The sequence below is a fragment of the Nicotiana attenuata genome, unplaced genomic scaffold (assembly GCF_001879085.1).
Source record: "Nicotiana attenuata strain UT unplaced genomic scaffold, NIATTr2, whole genome shotgun sequence".
NCBI classification, from domain to species: domain Eukaryota; kingdom Viridiplantae; phylum Streptophyta; class Magnoliopsida; order Solanales; family Solanaceae; genus Nicotiana; species Nicotiana attenuata.
In genome coordinates, this window is record NW_017670911.1 from 272,895 (window position 1) to 294,916 (window position 22,022).

Genomic DNA, 22,022 nt, shown 5'->3' on the forward strand with positions numbered 1-22,022 from the left:
AAGAGCTAGACCCACATCTATGCTACTACAACTGGCTGACCGAACAGTGAAGAGGCCCTCTGGGATTCTAGATGATGTATTGGTACAGGTTGGGAAGTTTGTGTTCCCAGCGGACTTTGTCATCCTTGACTGTCGGGTTGACGAAGAAATTACCATAATTTTGGGAAGACCATTCTTGGCCACTAGAGAGCCTTAATTGATTGTGAAACTAGAGAGCTCAAGATGAGATTAAATGATGAAGAGATAACATTCAACGTGCAGAAATCTATGCCGAGACCAAGTGAATTTGCTAATTTCTCTCTAATAGATGCGGTGGATGTAGTCCTGGAAGAGGAAGATGAAGCTTTGAACATTAAAGACCCTCTAGCAGCTTGTCTCATGATCTTAGACGAAGCTAATGGTGAAGACTTGGCAGAGTGGGTACTTGCTCTTGAAGGCCGAGGTTTTTGGAAAAGGGAGCTTGAATTTGAGCCTTTGCACTTAGAGGAAAGAAAAACTCCTCCAGCTAAGCCGTCAATAGAAGAGCCATGTTGGAACTGAAGCCACTGCCATCCCATCTGAGATATGCATTCTTAGGACCTGACTCAACTTTACCTGTTATTATCTCAGCTAGTTTGTTAGATGTGCAGGCACAACAACTTTTGCAGGTACTAACTGAGTGCAAGACTGCAATTGGGTGGACCATTGCAGATATCAAGGGGATCATCCCGGCCTTCTGTATGCATAAGATTCTGTTGGAAGATGGGCACAACCCTTCCACAGAACATCAAAGTAGGCCGAACCCCAACATGAAAGAAACGGTGAAAAAAGAAGTGATTAAATGGTTAGATGCGGGAATAATATTCCCCATCTCTGACAGCAACTACGTTAGCCCAGTGCCAGTGTGTACCGAAAAAGAGAGGTATGACGGTAGTGAAAAATGAGAAGAACGAGTTGATCACTACACGAACAGTCACAGGTTGGCGAATCTGTATGGATTACAGGAAGTTGAACTTGGCTACAAGGAAGGACCATTTCCTTACGCCATTCATTGATCAGATGCTAGATAGAATGGCAGGGAGGTCTTACTTTTGCTTCCTGGATGGGTACTCGGGATATAATCAGATCTCCATTTCCCCAGAGGATAGAGAGAAAACATTGTTCACCTGCCCTTATGGAATATATGCTTTTAGGCGAATGCCATTTGGCCTATGCGACGCACCCGCCACATTCCAAAGGTGCATGATGGCCATCTTCACAGATATGGTAGAGGAGATAATGTAGGTTTTCATGGATGACTTCTCAGTGGTGGGGAATTCATTCGATGATTGCCTTGTGAACTTGAGGCGAGTTTTGAAAAGGTGTATCGAGACTAATCTGGTATTCAACTGGGAAAAGTGCCATTTCATGGTACAGGAAGGTATAGTATTGGGGCACCTAGCGTCAATTAAAGGTATTGAGGTGGATCGTGCAAAGGTTGATGTGATAGAAAAGCTTCCACCACCCACCTCCGTCAAAGCAATCGGAAGTTTTCTTGGGCACGCCAGTTTCTATAGGAGATTTATAAAAGATTTTTCCAAAATTACTAACCCCTTGTGCAAATTGCTTGAAAAAAGATCACCCTTTTGTGTTTTCTGATGACTGCAGGGTAGCTTTTGAGGAATTAAAGAAGAGACTAGTAACATCACCTATCATAGTTGCCCCCGACTGGGAGCAACCGTTTGAGCTGATGTGTGATGCGAGTGATTATGTTGTCGAAGCAGTGCTTGGGCAGAGAAAAGATAAAATCATGCATCCAATATACTATGCAAGTAGAACGCTGAGTGGAGCCCAGCTAAATTACACTGTGACCTAGAAGGTGATGTTGGTAGTGGTGTTCGCATTTGACAAATTCAGGTCATACCGGTAGGCTCGAAGGTAATTGTTTATACTGACCATTCTACTCTCGGGTACTTAATTTAGAAGAAGGAGTCAAAACTGCGCCTGATTCGATGGGTGCTACTGCTACAAGAATTTGATTTGGAGATCCGTAACCGAAAGGGAACGGAGAACCAAGTAGCTGACCATTTATCCAAGCTGGAAGGAGCTGAAAAGAAGGTTGAGGCAGAAGAGATTCTGGAAACTTTTCTAGATGAACAACTACTATCCACGAGTCTCGAGGAAGCGCTATGGTATGCAGACATTGCAAACTACCTGGCAAGCAGTATTGTTCCTTATGACCTTTCCTTTGTTCAAAAGAAAAAGTTCTTTCGTGATTGTCGCATGTATTATTGGGATGAGCCTTATCTATTCAGGATTTGTATTGATAACATGATCCGGAGATGTATCCCCGAGATAGACCTGTCTTCTATTTTGCAGGCATGTCACGCGTCACCATATGGTGGGCACTTCGGGGGAGTAAGGACAGCTGTGAAAGTCTTGGAGTCGGGGTTCTACTGGCCAACACTCTTCAAAGATGCACATATATGGATAAAGGGTTGTGACTAATGCCAACGAACTAGGAACATTTTCCGCACACATGAGATGCCTATAAACCCAATTCAGGAGGTAGAAGTGTTTGATGTATGGGGGATCGACTTCATGGGGCCTTTCGTCAGCTCATATGGCAACAAGTACATACTCGTCGCTATGGATTATGTGTCCAAATGGGTAGAAGCTATAGCACTCCCTACAAATGATGCAAAGGGGGTAATTGGTTTTCTGAGAAAGAACATATTCACCCGATTTGGCACCCCAAAGGCAATAATCAGTGACGGAGGCGCTCACTTTTGTAATCGAGCCTTTGCAAAGTTGTTGGAGAAGTATGATGTACATCACAAGGTGCCCACCCCATATCATCCACAAACAAGCGGGCAAGTGGAAGTCTGGAATAGAGAAATAAAGAGTGTGCTGACTAAAACTGTTAATGCAACTAGAATAGATTGGGCGAGGAAGTTAGATGATGCAATTTGGGCGTATCGCACTGCTTTCAAAACTCCAATTGGCATGTCGCCATACAAGTTGGTGTTTGGGAAGGCGTGTCATTTACCAGTAGATTTAGAGCATAGAGCTTGGTATGCGTTGAGACAGTTGAATCTTGATAGTGAAGCTACAAGAACAAATAGAGTAACGGAGTTGCAGGAACTTGATGAGTTTAGATATCACGCTTTTGAGAGCACAAGATTATACAAGGAGAGAATGACGATGAGACATGATAGGAATATTATTGAGCGGAAATTTAAACATGGAGATACGGTATTGCTATACAACTCACGTCTGAGGTTATTTCCAGGAATATTGAAATCATGCTGGTCAGGGCCTTTTCGTGTGGTTGGCATTCACCCCACGGGTGATGTAGAGATTGCTGCGAGTAATGACTCTCGCACGTTTCATGTCAATGGGCATAGGTTGAAACATTATGTAGGCATGTAGGAAGCAAAGGAAGTGTCAGTGACCCATTGGATCGAGCCTCCACAGTTGAGCGTACTTTAAATAAGCTTATCTGCATCGTGCTATGATGTTAAATCAGGCGCTTCATGAAAGGCAACCCATTGATTTATTGTATTTGTCGGGGTGACGTAAGTATCCCGGAGGTAGGCATAAACATAAAAATAAAACTTGGACACCTAATCCGCGGCCGCGGATTTGACCGCGGATCAACCGCGGATTTTACAAATGTTCCGTCCGCGGCCGCGGATCTGACCGAGGATCCGGCTGCGGACCTGACGACGACAGGTATCAAAAAGTTAATTTTTTTTTCTCCCCCCCCCCCTCCCCTCACCCCTCTAATTACTTTTTCTTCTTCAATTAAAACCCCCACCCTACCGGATCCCCCCTTTTTCTTTTACCCCCTCCCCTTAACCATTAACAACAACACAAAACAAAATAAAACCCTCCCCCTTCCCCAATTTATAACGCATAACTCCCCCTTCTTCACCAAATCCCCTTCTCTTCTCCCTCCTCTCTACTCACCCACTCTTCTATCTCCGATCATCACAAGGTTCTCAATTAAGTACATGATTCTACTCTCTTCTTTTAGTTTCTTTTGTTTTGTTCTTTTCAAATTTTTGTTTCTTTTCTTTTCATTCTTTGTATATTCTATTGTAGGCTTAAGAAAGTAGAAATCTAGGTACTCTTATCTATGTTGTATTTGTTGGTATAACTGTTGATATGAGAGGAATTAGGTTGGTTGGGCTGGAAAAACATTGTCGATTTGTGAGGAATGGGGGTTTAATTGGCGATTTTGGTACATTGGGGGCATATGCACAAAAGGTGTTTGTTGAATTGCCTCAATGAACTTTCTAGTATAAATTGTGACCCTGGGGGCGCGTGAAGTCTGTGTAACCGCTCTTGGGTCACTTATTCCGCTAATTCTTGATAATAGTGGTTGTCGTGTGGGTACAATGAGATCTTCAAAGAAGAGATGCACTACCGGTGGTTCGTCCCGGGCACGGGCATCAGCCAGTTCAGGGCAGTTTGATAGCACCCGGTTTGTCTCCAGAGCTGCCCAAGACCGTTTTGGTGAAAAGGGTATTAGAAAGCTGGTACCAGAATGGAGAGTTGAAAGGGGTTCCCTCCAGTTTGAGTGCCCCAATATGTATAGGGAGCTGACGCAGGCTCAACATCTTCTTCGAGGAGCCGGAGGAAGGTAACTTGTTTCTTGTTAGGGAATTCTATGCCAACTGTCTCGAACATGAGGATAATGTTTGTGTTGTGCGACAGAAGAGGGTGAATGCCTCGATTAAAGCTATCAGAAGAGTATATCGCTTGCCTGCATTTGCTGGGGAGGTGGATTACTATGATCCTTACAAGCGAAAACCCACAAATTGGCAATTGTTTTTCCAAACTATCTGTAAGCCAGACAAGGAGGTATTGTGGGTTGTTCAGGTATTGAAGTTGCACTCCGCCTCACTCACCTTTGAAGGTAAGTGTTGGTTGTACATCATCAACAGTCAACTTCTGCCGTCCCACAACACCACTAAAATCAATGGACAGCGAGCTGCTGTTGATCTGGTGCTTCATGAATGGCCACAATTTTGATGTGGCCAAGGTTATTCACTCGGAGATGTTCATCCGTTCAACACTGAGGAGGTATGGGTTCTTCTTCCCATCTCTGGTCACTAGATTGTGTTGGGCTTTAGGTGTGTCAGAGAACCCCCATGTAGACAGCAAGGTGAAGAAAGACACAATGTTCCAGGCTTCCAAGGTGACCATTAGGAAAGAGACTGTGGCAGCCAGTTCAACTGATAGTGAGGATTCTGAGGCATCCGAGGAGGGAAATGATGAGCAAGATGAAGTGGGGGCTGAGTCGCCCTCCCATGAGCATGCTGCAAAAGCCGAAGGGTCATCCGGGGTTGGTCGGGTTACATGACTGGCAGCCTTAGAGCAGGAACTAGCAGGGCTGCGTACTACGGTCACAGACTTGGGGACTAGAGTTGATGCCTTGGCCACCCAGAATACTAAATCAAAGAAGAAAATCATGGGCTGGCTGTGTGCGCTGGGGAGGGTGTATCACTTAGACCCCGACACTGTCTCTGATCAAGACTGATATTCCAGGGAAGTTCCTTTGCCTCGCATTACTTTCTATTTTATGACATGAGGACATGACATTTTTTTAAGTGTGGGGTGGGGGTTACTTCGTTGGTATGTTGTGTATATATAGGAATGTAGCTTGATTCTAATTTGATTGTAGTCTTTGGTTTATTTGATTGTAGTCTTTGGTTTATTTGATTGTAGTCTTTGGTTAGATTGATTTTGGTTTTTGGTTAGTAGTCTAAATGTGTGAAAATTTCATATTTTCGACTTGTCCCGACGACGGACATCACTCAACAGGTTTCTTGAGGGTCTAAGTCGATATATATAAAAAAAGGTTTTCTTTTGTAGGTAGTGTATCAATTACCCCTTGGTTTTTCTTTTGAACGCGGTTCTTTTCCAAGGGTTTTTGTTTGAACCGGGTTAGTTAGTTTTTTTTTAATTAGGTACTTGCGGGCTAAGGGCTGATTTAGAAGGAGGATCCCTTAACGTCATTATGCCTTGAATACAGTAGATACTTTAGTATGACGCTCAGGCTCAGTTGTTGATTCTTATTAGACTGCCTTAAATTGTATGTTCTTAATTTGGCTTAAGTACTCTGACTAGAGCGTTTCGATGATCTAATCTGGAGCGAGTCATGTGCCATGTGTGTGTGAGGATTGTTGTATTCTGTGCACTGCATTGGATGCCTAGAACTTGCACGATGTGTTTACAAAGCGAAATAGTAGTTTGTTCAGTCTTGAAAATGATATAGGCGTTTCTTTGTTAAGCCAGATATATATTTTACCCACCTAATTGTTATGTATCGTAGTTAACCCCTTTGATCATGTAATCCTATTTCTTTGGCAACCACATTACAAGCCTTACCCAATTGTTTGAATTAACCATCTATTTGAACCTTTTTACCTCTCATGAGCACTTAAATTATTATGAACTTTGTAAAAGTTAAAGTGTGGGGTGGTTGGTTTGGCTTTTGAGTGGAACTAATGAAATAAGGAGAATGGTGCACTATTTTGAAAAAGTAAGAGCCACTTGAATTGAAAGAGAAGGGAAATAATAGTTGTATTGTTGTGAAAAAAAAAGTATTCCTTGATAAGTGGTGGCTCTTGATGTAACTATGCTTAAAGAAGATTGGGATTAAGATATAATGATGTGAAGGTGGAGTCATGGTCTGACATAAGTGTGGGGTTTTAGAGGTTAAAGTGTATGTATTAAAGTGCTTAGGGAGGTGTAGTCACTCTTATACCTAAATGATTCCTACCCGTCCCGCAGCCTACATTACAACCAAATGAAGTCCTAATCGACCCTAGACTGAATGAGCTCGATTAGTGGAATAGTACATTACGAACAAGCCTATGGTGTATTTTTTGTGGCATATGAATGTTCTTTTTGAGAGTGAGTGAGTTCTTTCTATCTTGAGTTCCTAATTGTTCTTAAATGTTATTGTGTGTGGAACCACTCTCGTTTGTTATGAAAGGGCACTTGATTCATGAAGGAAAGGTGAATCTTAACCTTTGTGTTAGAGTAAGTGAGTAAAGTTAGGAATATCGCGTGGCATGGGAGAGTCAGCTCTTGAGGCGAAGATGTTACACTACTGGGCTCAATTCTTATGAAATGTTCTTGGTGTGATGTGTTAGGGGAGTCGCTCAGTGAAGTTAGACCATTGTAGAGTGTGGTTTGAGTGCTCGACGACGAGCAAATTTAAGTGTGGGGTGTTGATAATATATGATAATCATGCAATTTAGCTAATATTTACACTCTAATCTGGCCGCACTTTATTAATGTTTGATTGTAAAAGATAACAAAATGCACTAATTAAGAGTTTTATGCTTTGCATGAGCCATTCCGAGCTAGGAGGAAGCTAAAAGAGTGTTTTGGAGTCAATATGGAGCATGGAAGGCCAATAGGAGGATAACACGATCGAAAAGGAGAAGAAAGAGCAAGCACCAAATCTGCACCCAGGTCCGCGGTCAGGTCTGCGGCCGCGAACAGAACTTGTGTCAAATCCACGGTCTATCCGCGGTCCATCCGCGGCCGCGGACGGGGTGTTCGGAGCCAAATAATGCAAGGTCAATTGTGTAATTTCTAGGACGACTCTCCTTGACCTATAAGAAGCCCAGCTTGCCCAAAAAGAGGATATCGTGGTTTTTGAAGTGTTGTCGAAGGCAAGAACACGCAAGAAGCAAGGCGGAAGATTCGGCATAGAGTTTTTATCTTTCTTCTTCTTGCTTTTATCATTGAGGATGAATTATATCGTTATGATTGTGAAAATGATTATGCGTAGCTAAACTTCTAATCTAGGGTTTTGATGGAACCTCTTGGAGGGTGAATTTCGCGTCATGTTAATATAGATTTGCCCTAATATTTTCTCTATTTGTTCAATTATATTGTGATTTCTGTTGATTGAAGGGCCGTCAATCGGCTGTGCCTATTTAGTATGCATTACTCGGGAGAGAGTGTATATTTAGGTAGTTGTTGAACAACACCACTCCGAACGTATATGAGGGATCAATACGAAGGGTTTAAAGGTGGGATTAGGGATAACGAAACCTTGGGTGCGATCTAAGTGAGCTATAACTAAGGTTAGCTAGCGTAATTCGGGAGAATATGTTTAGTATATTGTTGTAATTACTCGAGAGGGGGTTACGACAGTCAAAGTGCTCATGATCGATAGAGAAAACTTAAGCAAATTTATAACAAACATAGCGGAAAGGATTCCAACAAGAGGGGAAATCAGAACCTTAGACCATTCTCATTCTTGCTTACAAACCGTTATAGCTAGTTCTTAATTACTGCATTTTTATTACATAATATTTAGTTAATAAACACCCAATTTGTTACTCAAATATCTCTGAAGATTGAATACATGAGTTTCTGTGAGTTCAATAGCTGTGATTGATAGGTTAATTCTCTGTGGGATTCGACTCCGGACTTGTTAACCGGAATATATTTGTAGCGACCGCTTTGTCCTTTTTATAAGGCATAGTTGGGCATGATCAACACACAAGTAAGGAACCATTACTGAACGGTTAGATAGTCTTCTGCTGGATAGCGAAGTTCCTACCGGGAAGTTAAGTTTGCTATCAAACAGAAATTACTCGACCGTTCCCATTTTTAGGCCAAAGGCATCCTTGCCTGACCAATGAAATGAACGATAGTTTCATCTTGTCAAATGGGAGAGACTCTTGAAACTAATCAAAGGAGGCAGAGCTTGGCGACATTGGTGACAGTGGCGCCATGAATTTGCAAGTGGCGCCAAGAATTTGCAAAGAAAAAAGGCAGAGCATGGCGACATTCCACTCAGAAGAATTTCACTTGTTCAATTGTGCAGCTAATTATAGTTGCTGGAACTATAAAATTAAATCAAAAAGATTATTTGAAACAAATCGAGAAGGAACTGTAATGACTGTGTCCCCTGGGAGATATCTTTTTTGTTAAACGGTAATGGGAGATAGTTCATTTTAATCAAATTTTGGCAAACTGAATGGAAATAAAAAGCTGAGTAGAGAATCAAAGCCTATTATCTGGATGGGTGAAAAACTGAAAACTTCTCAGTGAAGTCCATAAAAAGCAGCAGGCAGTAATATAAGGCATTTCCCATTGATAATCTGAGAGGGTGCTTCATTTAAAGTTTCCTCATTTAACGGCTTATGAAATTGCTCTAGCACTATAAAAAGAAGTTAAAAAAATTGCAACTAACGATTAATCTGTGAAAATAAAAAACAGAGGAATCTTGTAAACAGTTCACTCTTGCATCATGAAGTGGCTTATGAGCTGTGCTGCATGTTTCTGAATCTATTCAGACTGCCCAGGAACTGGTTTTTAAAGCTTGGGAGTGCCATTGGAACAAAGAAATGGAATATGCTTCACTTGTTTTGAAGGATAGGTACTTTCTTATATTTTTGGTACAGGAAATATATCATGGTTTAGAGGAGCTATCATCTTTTTGTAAAGCTACTGCAGCACCAAACGTTAATTAAGAGAGAAATGCTGCTAAAATCATCATTTTTTCCTGTTAATCAAGTTCAAATCATACAAGAATTAACTACACATGGGATGCAAAGTCAAAAAACTTCAAATAAATTATTTGGGACTTCCACTTGGAGAAAAAAATAGATCCAAACACTGATAAACGTCTTAATACTTTCTCTTGCTGTTCAAACTACCAAGAAAAGTGTTGCTGAAGCTGGACAAAATCAGGTCCTTTTTCTTTATAATGTTGGTGCCCTGGCCAGCTGCGCATACCTTGACTAATCTACCGGGTACTTGCTATAAACCAATATAAATATCATGTAACTCTGTCCACCAAAATACTTAGATAGATGCTTAGAAATAACCTTGCCCTTTTTCTGCATTGTCAGGCTAGAATATGAACCCCGGCTCCCATGATATATTCCATCTTCATTAACCGCTAGGTTGAAAATAAGAAAGGACCTTCTATGGAAGGGAAGTAAAGGCTATAAATGTGATCTGCTCAAGAGGAAAATAGTTTTAGTGGAGAAGGAGCAAGGAGGTTTAGGGGTGACGGACCTGGGAGCACATAACACAAGTTTTTAAAGTAAAAGGCTATGGAGGAACAATTTAGAAAACAAGAAGAAAGCAGTGGTAAAGGAGCTTGGAAAGAAATCAAGAACTCAAGAGATAATTTCAAACAGCATATCAGATTCGAGGTAGGAATTGGCACAAGTTGCTTTTCTCGAATATTAAGATAGGGCATGGCCCACTGGGGGAACAATTCATATCCTTAGCAGAAACAAATCTGGCCATTGCACAACATAGGAACAGTGGAAGCTGGATTTTGAATTTTTTAGAAGACAATGTTAGGATTGGGAAATAGAACACTGGGAATGCTGGAAAAACATAAAATGCGGACAAGAGAAAGTAGATGCTATCATTTAGGAAGGTGATAGAACACATATACTCAGTTAAAAATTGGTACAAGCTATTCAAGGGAAGCATAAACAAACGTACAAGTAGCAAGCAATTTCGCATCTCTCTCCGAGAGTAGCACTCCAAAAAAAATGGTTGCTTCTTTTGGTTGTACAGTACTACTACATGAGGACCCAACATCTGCAATAGATGTTACACGTGTAACATGTGTTATTCAACAAATGCAGATTTGATGCTTAATCACTTGCTTCTTCATTGTAGTGTAGGAAAGGAATCATGGAATTTGTTTCTCAGCTTAGGGGATTAAAATGGGTCATGAAAATTGGAGGAGGCTATAATGAGCTGGAACGCGTGAAGACAAGGAAAAAGTTCAAGAAAGTTTGGAAGGCTAATCCACGGTGCATAATCCGGTACATCTAGAAAGAAGAAATTAGATATGCTTTGAAACTACAGCAACACACCTTTTGAGATGTATGCATTTATTAGCTTTTTCCTGTAAATAATTGGATTTTATAAAGGACACAGATGAATTTTTAGTTTTATCAGCTACCTAAGATTCTGAATAGGTACTAAATGTAACAAAACAGATCTTTTGCCTGTTAACAGAGAATCCACTGGATGCCTTGTGAATTATATAAGAAAATGCATTATCAAGAAGAAGAAAAAACCTTTAGCTACAAACTTATGACGATAGAAACTTTAGCTTTACCCAAAGAATTAGCCCGGCAAAGATAAAGGAACCATGAAAAATATGAAGATTAGAAAAGCCTAGCGTCTTGGGGTCCGGATGGTATTCCCAAAGAGGTTTGGAAGTATTTGGAAGAGGTTGGTGTATGATGGCTTACTAAGCTACTTAATGCTATACTAAGAAGTGGTAGGATGTCCAATGGTCGGAAAAAAAGTACCCTAATGGAAATCATAAGAACAAAAGAGATTCAAAATTGTGCGAACTATCACGGCATTAAGCTTATCAACTAAGTTGCTCGGACTCTTCACTTACGGTGTCGCACTCATATCGACATGACGCGGGTGTGGGTGTGGGATTTGAAAGGATCTGGTAAATTAATTTTGGGTACTTTAAGAAATATCGACGGAGAAATTTGGGACAAATACATGGTTTCTGAAATCAAAATAAAAGCCAAGGTGAAATTGAAGAAAATTAAATACTTTGTATATAAAAATTTCTATGTCGGTCCTTTTCCTTTTATCTCCTTCATGGATCATCCGCTTGCTTAATATTTTCTCCTTCTCGGAATAACTTGTATGTTTTTCACGTAATGTCTTATAATTTTGACATATTTTTATAACGCTATTTCTAGATATTGAATTATTTTTAGCTGAATCCCACACTCGTATCTGTACCTGGATTCGTATCCCCCGAATCTTAAAATTTAGATCGTGAAGAATCCAACCTCTAGATTTGCACCCGTAGCAGTCACCCGCACCCGAGTCCAAGCAACTTAGCTCATCAGTAATACGATGAAACTCGGGAAAAGAGCGATAAAGCATAAGGGACACTACAAGAGTGACAGATAATCAGTTTGGTTTCTTACCTGGTAGATTTAGGAGGCTATATTCTTATTAAATAGATTGGTGAAAATTCTTTGCGAGAGACATTGATGGCTATATTCTTGTTAAGCATTATGTACACATTGTGTTCATAGACCTGGAGAAAGCGTATGATAGAGTACAAAGAAAGTTTCTTTGGTGGATGTTGGAGATGAAAGGAATTATATATATATATATATATATATATATATATATATATATATATGCCATTATGGACATGTGTGTCTACCAAAAAAAAAAGTTGTTATCTCCCAGGATGATGCATTACTCGTCTTTTGCAGGAAGATTGACTCTTGTCATTAGATTGCTAGTTAGGATACCTACATATCTCATGTCCCTTGTTCACATTACAGTCTATATAGAGAAGAGAATTAACAGGTTGAGGAGCAAATTTCTAATGGGAAAGTTACTCTGAAAGGAGGAAATTTCATTGGGTGAAGTGGAAAGATGTAATCCAAGATAAAAAAGGTGGTGGAACGGGTACAAAAAATCTTAGATTGCATAATAAAAGTCTTCTGTTTAAGTGGCTAAGAGATATGATGATGAAAAGCATGAATTGTGGAAATAAGTTTAAATATCAAATATAGTAAGATGGACTGTTGGAGGCCGAATCCTGTTATTTTTTTGGTAGAGCAATTTGGAGAAATATCAGTAGGATGTGGGAGGGAATTTCAACAGTATGGTAAGGTGGAAATAGGGAATGGAAGGAGAATAAAATTTTGGAAGACAGACGATAGCCATGCAGCACCTGTATGAAAGCCAGTACCATCCCGTCAAGGACAGGTCTTCTTGTTCATATGTCAAGGGCTGGATGGACAATGGGAGACTCAAAGATCAGTTCGCTACTTTGTACATTTTAGCAGTAAACAGAACTGTTTGGTTATTGATTGTTTTTGCAGGGAATGGATGGCAGCTGAATTTTAGGAGACATTTCAATGACTGGGAACTCAATGAAGTCAGCCAGCAATTTAATGTATTGGAGCCACATGCTTGGATGACAGCAGGAGGGATTCTCTAAGATAGAAAGCACGAAACAAATGGTACCTTTTCTGTTAAGAGCTCAGAGCTGCTACAACATGTGACAATTGGGATAGGGAATGGCAATGAAAGATGCTCCGGGAGAACAAGGCACCTATAAAGTTGCATGTTTTGGTTGGTTGGCTGCAAAAAATGCAAAGCTTGTGAATACACCCCCCCCCCCCCCCACACACACAAGTGCAGTTGCTGCAAAGCCAATAAATGATGTTAAGCGAAGTGACATCTGTTCTTATTAAACTTTCCTTTCGAAGTCCCCAAAGTATGGACATGGCCGTAGAATTAGCGTGGTAAGTTTAAAGTTGAGGTGCATCTACTACATCTTCTTCCTTTCAAATCTGAAATTGGAGAGGTCCTGAATGAACAGAAGAACCTTGGACCTAGGTGAAAAAAGGTACTAAAAACTAACAGAACAACTGTCGTGTTTATTGCACCAACGGTATCTACAAGATGAATATATAACTAGAAGAGAAGCAATTGCTCCATTGGTAAAGTATGAGACGTCCAGAAATTCAGGACAGCAGGGGAAAAAGCAACCTCAAGGTCAAAAGTAAAGAAACCTCACGGTGATACCAACGTATTCATCAAGAAAAGAGGCGTACCAGAATGACTTATTCAAGTATCTGTTTTGTTGTTTACCCTCTTTACTCTAACCTGGCATAGCCAATTCAACCTCCCAAGAGGATAATAAGGACTACTGAATTACGGACAAGGTTATTTCCAGACACTTGGAAGAGATTTTTGTGCATGAAATTCAATCCGTTCTTAAAAGACTTTTCCCACTTCTATGCTACCGGATAAGTGGAAAAATAGTAAAACTTCATGAACGACCATTTTGTGATAGAGAAAGGGTAAACTCAGCATAAATAAGTATAAATAAAATTCCGACCCAAAAGAAACAAGATTGTCAATGAATCAAATATTGTAAAAGAACTCGTGATAGAGCTGAATGAATAGCTCCATTTAACGAGGTAACCACCCATATTGTCCATAAATTAACTTTTAAATACAAACATGCATAGAGCTCTTATTAAATGCGAAAAGACTCTCCATCTAATCAATTATCCATTTGTAATGAAGGACAAGTAAAGACAAGCCACACAATGCAATTTAAATAAATCATTTGACCTCCTTATCAGAAAATAATGTCCTCGTCTTTCTGTGAAGCATGGGATAGCAAGTTATGGGCTGTACCTAGCGAAATACCTCTCTTCAAGGAAATTTCTTCTGCAGCCTTCTCCTCTGCATATTGCTTGGAAGCCAGCATCTGTCTCTCTACCTCCCTCTTCTTGTAACCTTGTATCTTCTTGAGACGAAAGAAATCTTCCCTTTCCAGTTCATCAAGTTCCCCTTTGATGTAAAGCACTGTGTTCTCCAACCGTGGCTTCACGACATTCTCCAATGCATTAACCCTCCGATTTGTGGTCTTGATCGCCTCATCAAGAGTCAAGAATGATGTCTGTAGAGAGGCAAGCTCAACAAGCAACTCAATAGATTTCACGTAAGCAGCACGGCAAGCTTGCACCTGTTGCCCCCCTCTAGCTAATCCAGTCAGGTCATTCTTTGTCTCTCCTTCAGAGAAATGCTCGAATTTAGGGAGCTTTACACCGGCAATATTGTCTTGGCGGGATCGAACTTTAATGGTTGCATTCTGGACATTTTCAAGGACAACATGCTTAATGTTCTCGCCAGCAGCATATTTTGCCTCTGTCAGAGCGAAGGAGGAAGTTTTCATGACATCTCCCATTGATTCCTTCGTTGACACGATGTCCTTTAGAATCTGACGGAACTGCACAGTTAAAGCATCACTCTTCTTCTTGAGCAGAGCATGGCCTCTTGTAGCACCAACAAGGCGAGCTTTGATCACACCAAGCATTGTAACTGTAGGAACGACATTCAAACGCTGGCTTTGCCCGGACATTTTGCCAAGCTACTTTAGCTGAAAAGAAGAAAATAAGGATTTCATAAAGAATAATGATCACCTTAATACATGATAGTAAATTGTTTACAAAGCGTAATCTAAGATCAGAACGACATAGGCATGAGATCATTTCTTCACCTATTAACAAAGACAAAACAGTCAACATTTATCTAATATAAAATCACGCCATAAAAATGTGAAGTGTGAACAAGATCAAATCACCAATTTGACTTTCTCTATGGCAATGTTTGTTAGGTCCAGAAACCACTCACCGTAGGTTTCCACTAAGAATCTTGTTACAACAATAACAACTAAGCCTCAATGCCAAACAAGTTGAGGTCGGCTATATGAATCCTCATTGACCATATCAGTTCATAAGTTCATATAAACTCATCTTAGGTCAATATTATATAAAATAAAAATAAAAAATCAAAATCAAAAGTACTAGAAATTCTTTATAGTTTTTATTACTAGAAATTCTTTATGTTTTTTACTGACGTGTAAATCTATGAAAGGCTAAACAACTCTTAGAGAAGCATAAGTTTCCACTAAGAATCTTGTTACTATAATACAATTATTAATTACTAGTTATATCGAGATAAATTTCTCTACATTGGTAACCTCAAATCAAGGATCGACTGCAATTTTGGACACTAAGGATATGCTTTAACATCACTTAAACCCAATTGCTTAGATTTGAGTATATAATCGATACCCGTCGTTTAAATAACTAGAAGAACTTGGTAAATCACTTGAAATTTATTACTTTTATCTCTTTTTTTGGGCCATTTCTTAGGAAAAAGGTACAGAGAAGAGCAGATCGGTAAACCATTACAACGTTGTAGCAATTATGAGATGGGAATACAAAGAAGAATACATATTACTAGTTAAAAAATACAAAAAAAACAACTAAAGAAAATCAATGGTGATGCTTGCTTTATGCAGCGGGAGCAGAGACAAATCAAATAAAGAATTGGCATTCTACCTGGGGATCAAGGTAATTGTGGGAAGTTTAGAGAAGGAGGAGAACTTACAAGTCGAATTCGTCGGAAAGGGAGAGAAAGATCGCGAGGATTTCAGACACGAATCAGATGGGAGAGGAGCTGGGGGTGGGATGGGAGTGGGGTCAACTATCAACGTTGCCTTTTAATTATTGTAGCGGGTTGGATCGATTTGGTATTTGTGACCGGGTAGAAGATTGTAAACACTACTTCTACTTGTCAGCATTAAAAATGTGTTTCCCTTTCTTTCCTTTTTCTTTTTGATTTGACCATCTAATTAGTCAAAAATTATCCGGTGTTCTATGCCGCTCCTAAATCATTTATCCACCTAATTGGGATTTTGTGTCATTATGTGATTTTCATACTTATTTTTTGGTATTTGATTAGCCAATATATTACCCCATCAACGTTTTAAATAATTTAGGCAAATGCTACAATCCTGGACCCAAGACCTTGACACATGACCCCAACCCCTACCTCTGCCCCTAACCTCGACCCCGATCGTAATCTCGACCTCGGACTCGAACCTCGACACTAAACTTCGACCCCGACCACAGTCCCGACCCCGGCCTCGACCTTAATCTCAGGTTCCCGTGCCCCAGCAATATGGCAGAATATGAGGTTTGCATCTTGGGACTCAGATCGGCCATCGATCATGAATATTCAGGAGTTGCTGGTGATCGGAGATTCAGATCTACTAGTACATCAAGTACTTGGAGAGTGCGCTACCAAGAACGCTAAAATATTGCCATACTTGCATTATGTATAAGATTTGATCAAGAGGTTCCGTAAGATAAATTCAACACGTTCCGAGGATTCAGTACGAGTTCGCAGATGCATTAGCTACCATGTCTTCCATGGTACAACATCCAGACAAGAATTTCATCGAACCTATCCTAATTGAGATTCGTAAGCAACCAGCTTATTGTGCTCATGTTGAAGAAGAGTTTGACGAAAACCCATAGTCCACGATATCAAGGAGTATTTGGAGAAAAGAGAATACCCAGAGAATGCTACACACACTCAGAAGTGCACGCTCTGAATATTGGCCAACCACATCTTTCAGAGCGAAGGAATTTTGTATAGAAGGAATCCTGACTTGGCGTTGCTGCGACGTGTCAATTCTAAGGAAGCGTCTAGATTGCTCGAAGAAATATACGCCGGAACCTACGGACCTCACATGAACGGGTTCGTTTTGGCCAAGAAGATATTAAGGGCAGGGTATTTCTGGATGACTATGGAGACGGACTGCATCAACTATGTTCAAAAGTGGCACCAGTGCTAGACTGCCAGGTACATGCTGATATGATACGAGTGCCACCCAACGAACTCAATGCAACGAGTTCACCCTGGCCTTTCTCTACATAGGGAGTGGATGTCATCGGACCGATTGAACCCGCTGCTTCAAACGGATACAAGGTTCATTTTGGTGGCTATAGATTACTTCACAAAATGGGTTGAAGCCGCTTCCTATAAAGTGTGACAAAGAAGGTCGTCGCAGATTTCGTCCGAGATCGTATTGTTTGTCCATTTGGAGTACTTGAGTCAATCATTACCGACAACACCGCCAATCTCAACAGTGATCTGATGAAAGCCATGTGTGAAACATTCAAAATCAAGCACCGGAGTTCTACAACATATAGGCCGCAGATGAATGTAGCCGTGGAAGCCATCAATAAGAACATCGAGAAGATATTAAGGAAGATGGTGGACAACTACAAGCACTAGCATGAGAAGCTACCATTTAGTTAGCTCGGGTATCGCACCACAGTCCGTACGTCAACTGGGGAACCCCCTATCTACTGGTCTACGGTACCGAAGTTGTTATACCTGCCGAAGTGGAGATTCCTTCCCTAAGAATCATATAAGAGGCCGAGCTCAGCGATGCGAAATGGATATGGAGCCGGTATGAGCAACTGGCTCTCATTGACGGTAAAAGAATAATCGCAGTATGTCATGGTCAACTCTACTAGAACAGAATGGCAAGGGCTTTCAAGAAAAAGGTTAGATCGAGGCAATTAACACCGGGGAAATTGGTGTTGAAATAGATATTCCCGCATCAGGACGAAGCAAAAGGGAAATTCTCACCTAACTGGCAAGGCCCTTACATGGTTCACCGAGTACTGACAGGAGGAGTGCTTATACTTGCAGAAATGGATGGAGAAATATGGCCAAAACCTATCAATTCGGACGCAGTCAAGAGATATTATGTTTAAGATTGTGTTTGCACTTTCCTTTGATGTAACCTGAACTACGCTTGACCTGATTCCCGTTTAATAGGGGATAAGTAGGCGGCCCTGTGGGTTCGATCACATCATACTAAAATCTTAATACCCCTCTACGGTCAGGAACTAGGGCAAGAATTCGAGTTTTGTCAATCTCATTACGTTAAGGATCGCCAAGAAGTGCATTGCCGGAATTATGTATTTAAAGTGGGCAGAATTTTGAGGAGGGTCCTCAATCTTTCGATTTAAGGAGGTTACAATGTCTCAAAGCGTGTCACAGTCCCCGATTCGACAAAATTAGTTATTTTATGCACCATCACATATTTTGAATTTACTGCATGTTTCACAAATGATTTATCACAAATACTTATTTTAAAAAATTTCATTTTTCTGTAGTAGCCAGATGTTATCCAGGGTGACTCGAACAAGGCATCAAGACAAGGAGCTAAGGCGAAATGAAGAATCAAAGACATGGATCAACCTTCCCCCCAAAAAACTCACAATTTTTCTTTGGATGTAGGCATAGCAGACATGACAGGCATGTCCACAAACACATAACAAGAATGCTATCTCCACTGACAGAAGTCACCAAGTACAAATGCGTCAAGCTAAGAACCACTTTCTTTCTCATATTTAATCTTTGCCTTTCTCTGCATGAGGCTAAACACTACCTCTATTATCGTATAGGGATAAAGGCTAAATACTGCATTTCTCTGCAAAGGGCTAAGCACTGCCCTCATTCTTTGCATAGAGCTAAGCACTGCCCTCATCATTGCATAAGGCTAAGAATTGCCTTTCTCTGTATAGCGCTAAGCACTGCCCTTATTCTTAGCGTAGGGCTAAGAACTTCCCTCATCATTGCATAAGGCTAAGCAATGCCTCCATTATTGCATAAGGCTAAACGATGCCTTCCCTTGCATGCGACTAAGAACTGTCTCCACCAAATTGCATAAGGCTAAGTACCGCCTTCCTCTGCATGAGACTAAGCATTGTCTCCATCACATTCCATGAGGCTAAGTTCTACCTCCATTATTGCATGAGACTAAGCATTGTCTCAATCATATTGCCTGAGGCTAAGCACTGCCTCCATTATTACATAAGACTAAGCACTGCCTTCTTCTGCATGAGACTAAGCACTGTCTCCACCACATTGCATAAGGCTAAGTATTGCCTTCCTTTGCATGAGACAAAACACTATCTCTATTACATTACATTAGGCTAATCATTACCCCCATTATTGCATAAGGCTAAATGATGCCTTCCTCTGCATAGGGATAAGCACTACCCTCATCACATACAAGGCTAAGCGCTGCCATGTCTTGTTCTCACATACAACTAAGCATCAGTTGTTCCCTCTATCAAACAATAGATATTGTTGCATCTTTGCATTTCATGGGCTGAAACATAGCCACATTGTCTGAAGGCGTCATAGTCTGAAGGCATCATCCTCATAGACCGAAGACATCATGCCATGGCCTGAGGATCTCTCAAAACTGCACATCATTATTTAAAGGCGTCATAGTCCAGAGGCACCATCCTCATGGCCCGAGGATACCATTTCATAGCCTGCGATCCCTTATCATACCCTTCATGGCCCAGGACGTCATCGTCAAAGGATATCATCCTCATCATCCAAAAACAACTCTCATGGTCTGAAAAAAATTTGCATCATGTTTAAATTTTTGTAATAATCCTATATATTTACGTGCATCGTGTCTTGAGTTTTGCAGGTAATTCAGGAGGTAACCGTTCTACAAAGGGAGCAATTCTCGCTCTGATTTCTGTTCACAATGTTCATATTCCCAGACCCCACTAGTGGGATTCTACTGAATTGTTGTTGTAAAATGCAGAGCCTTGGGGTTGATATTGTATCAATGCAAAGGAAAAACCTTTTTCTGACGGCTTTATTACTTCAGAATGAGTGTTAACATATGCTACATGCCTCAATCCTCCTTGCTAGTATAAGTTATTCTTCTGTATGACTTCTCATAAGTTTTGCAATATGGGGCAAATGGCACCCATGCTCATATTTTGCTATTGTGCCTTGGTTCGAGACCCATAGCTACAACTGAATACAGTAAGTATTTAGTTTGTCCTTTGCGTTTCATTCTTTTTTCTTTTGCCCTTATTATTTTTCCTTTCTTTTTCTCTCCTTGATGCCTCAAACCTAATTAATTCTCCAAGATTTCATGGTAAACAACAATTTAAGAAATCAGAGGTTTCCTGTTGAGTACTTTCATTGAGATTTCTTTTATTTTGAATCATTATAAATTCGTTTCATTATTAATAATTTATGTAACCATATATAAAATTGAAGTTACACGATGGATGTTGCTTAAATATTTTTCTTCCAAATTATTGCTTAAACATATTTTGGTTTCAATCAAATTATTAAACTTTTCTTCAAATTTTTAGGATAAAATATTTTTTTTGTTGATAAGCAAGTCATATATGCTCTAAGGCTTTTTGATATTTTGTGCTTCTTTTAGCCTACAACTTGCACAAGTTTCAATTTTTATTGGATGTAAGTATTTCTCCATATTGCATAGTTTGACACAAATAATCTGTGGAGGCTCAACTAGCTTTAGGGTTATTGCAACTATCTTTTAGGAAATAATTGCTTAGTTGCTTATGCTTCTAACAGTTTGCTGAACCAGATCACTGGGCATGCGAGCTTCCCAGATTAACCAAGTTAAACTGTTGCATAACAAGAAATATGAATAAAGTTCTTTTCTTTGAGGAGCAATGTGATTTGGGAGTTTTTGCATTTAACTTTTTTTTGGCCCTTCTTCTAGTGCCAAAACAAAATAAATCAGGTTTGCTTCTTGGTAGTGGCTTCTCATAGGCAAGAAAGTACATTAACATTGTTCATATCGTCTTTGTCGTTCTCCTTCCTCCGTCAGAAAAAAGCAGCATTGTCCCTTGACTCAATTCCCTCTGGCTTACCATCAAGAAGAACTTCTCTGATTTATTGGTTAAATGAGGTCATTAACATTGGATCTGAAGAAATCTAATTGTCCGTGACACTTACTCCTGAAAAGTCTAAGAGCCCGCTTGGACATAAGAATTTTTTTCCTTTTTTTCAAAAACAATTTCATTTTTTTCGAAATCAGCGTTTGTTCATAAAATTTTTAATTTTTACTTGAAGATGCATTTTGAAAGTTTTCGAAAATTTGAAAAACCTCAAATGGCTGTTTTTCAAAATTTTCACTCACAAAACTTCAAAAATAACCCAAAATTCTATTTATGTCCAAATACAACTCTAAGTTTCCACTTGAAAATTTTTTCACCCTGTTTTGAAATTTTATAATTTTTATGTCCAAACGCCCACTGAGAAGGATCATTCTACCTATGTTGTGGACCGGTATGTAGAGTTGCGTGGTGGTTATTTTTTCAATTTCTCTTCTCAAAATTATATTCCCTCTGTTTCCATATTTGGAAATAATTTACCTTTATGCAATAATTTATAGCCACATAAAATATATATGCCTCATTTTATACAAGTTCAAAAGTCTTCTCTTCTTTTCTTAAACTTCGTGCCCAGTCAAATACTTTCACCTAAATTAAAATAGAGGGAGTATTACAATTTAAAACTAAGTTTAGGGTTTGGTTGAGATGATGAATCACCCTTCTCCGCTTCTAGGCCTATATTAGGTTTGAGACATATAGCTTTCAGCATGGTTGCATACTGCAATAGCGGTAAGAGGGTGGTCTTATAAGGACTCTAACAACTAATTCTTGAAACTAATTCTTTTTTGTTTTATTTGATACGATGATGAAATTATTTAAGCTTAAACGGAGAAACATGGTTAGTGAGGATTCATAACCTACTCCGGCTTATTTGGGATTGAGACATAGTTGTTGTTTTTGTGATTTTGTCCTCCATTTGGC

The 22,022-nt window shown here is 39.9% G+C and overlaps 1 protein-coding gene across 2 annotated transcripts; it reads right to left on the bottom strand.

Moving 5' to 3' along the window:
* Window positions 1–13,879: 13,879 nt before the first annotated feature.
* LOC109244428 (V-type proton ATPase subunit D-like) lies at window positions 13,880–16,086 on the bottom strand. 2 transcript variants are annotated; one of them, XM_019411518.1, is made up of 2 exons: window positions 15,891–16,086; window positions 13,880–14,923 (listed from the first exon to the last, which is right to left on the bottom strand). In XM_019411518.1, the coding sequence occupies exon 2, from the start codon at window positions 14,903–14,905 to the stop codon at window positions 14,120–14,122; it is 786 nt and encodes a 261-aa protein (XP_019267063.1). In that variant the 5' UTR covers window positions 14,906–14,923; window positions 15,891–16,086; the 3' UTR covers window positions 13,880–14,119. The 2 variants fall into 2 exon arrangements, with proteins under 2 accessions (XP_019267063.1, XP_019267062.1); XM_019411517.1 differs by having other exon boundaries at window positions 15,940–16,085.
* Window positions 16,087–22,022: the final 5,936 nt, after the last annotated feature.

Coding starts and splice junctions, on each gene's coding strand:
- LOC109244428 (XM_019411518.1), bottom strand. CDS start 14,905: ATGTCCGGGCAAAGCCAGCGTTTGAATGTCGTTCCTACAGTTACAATG.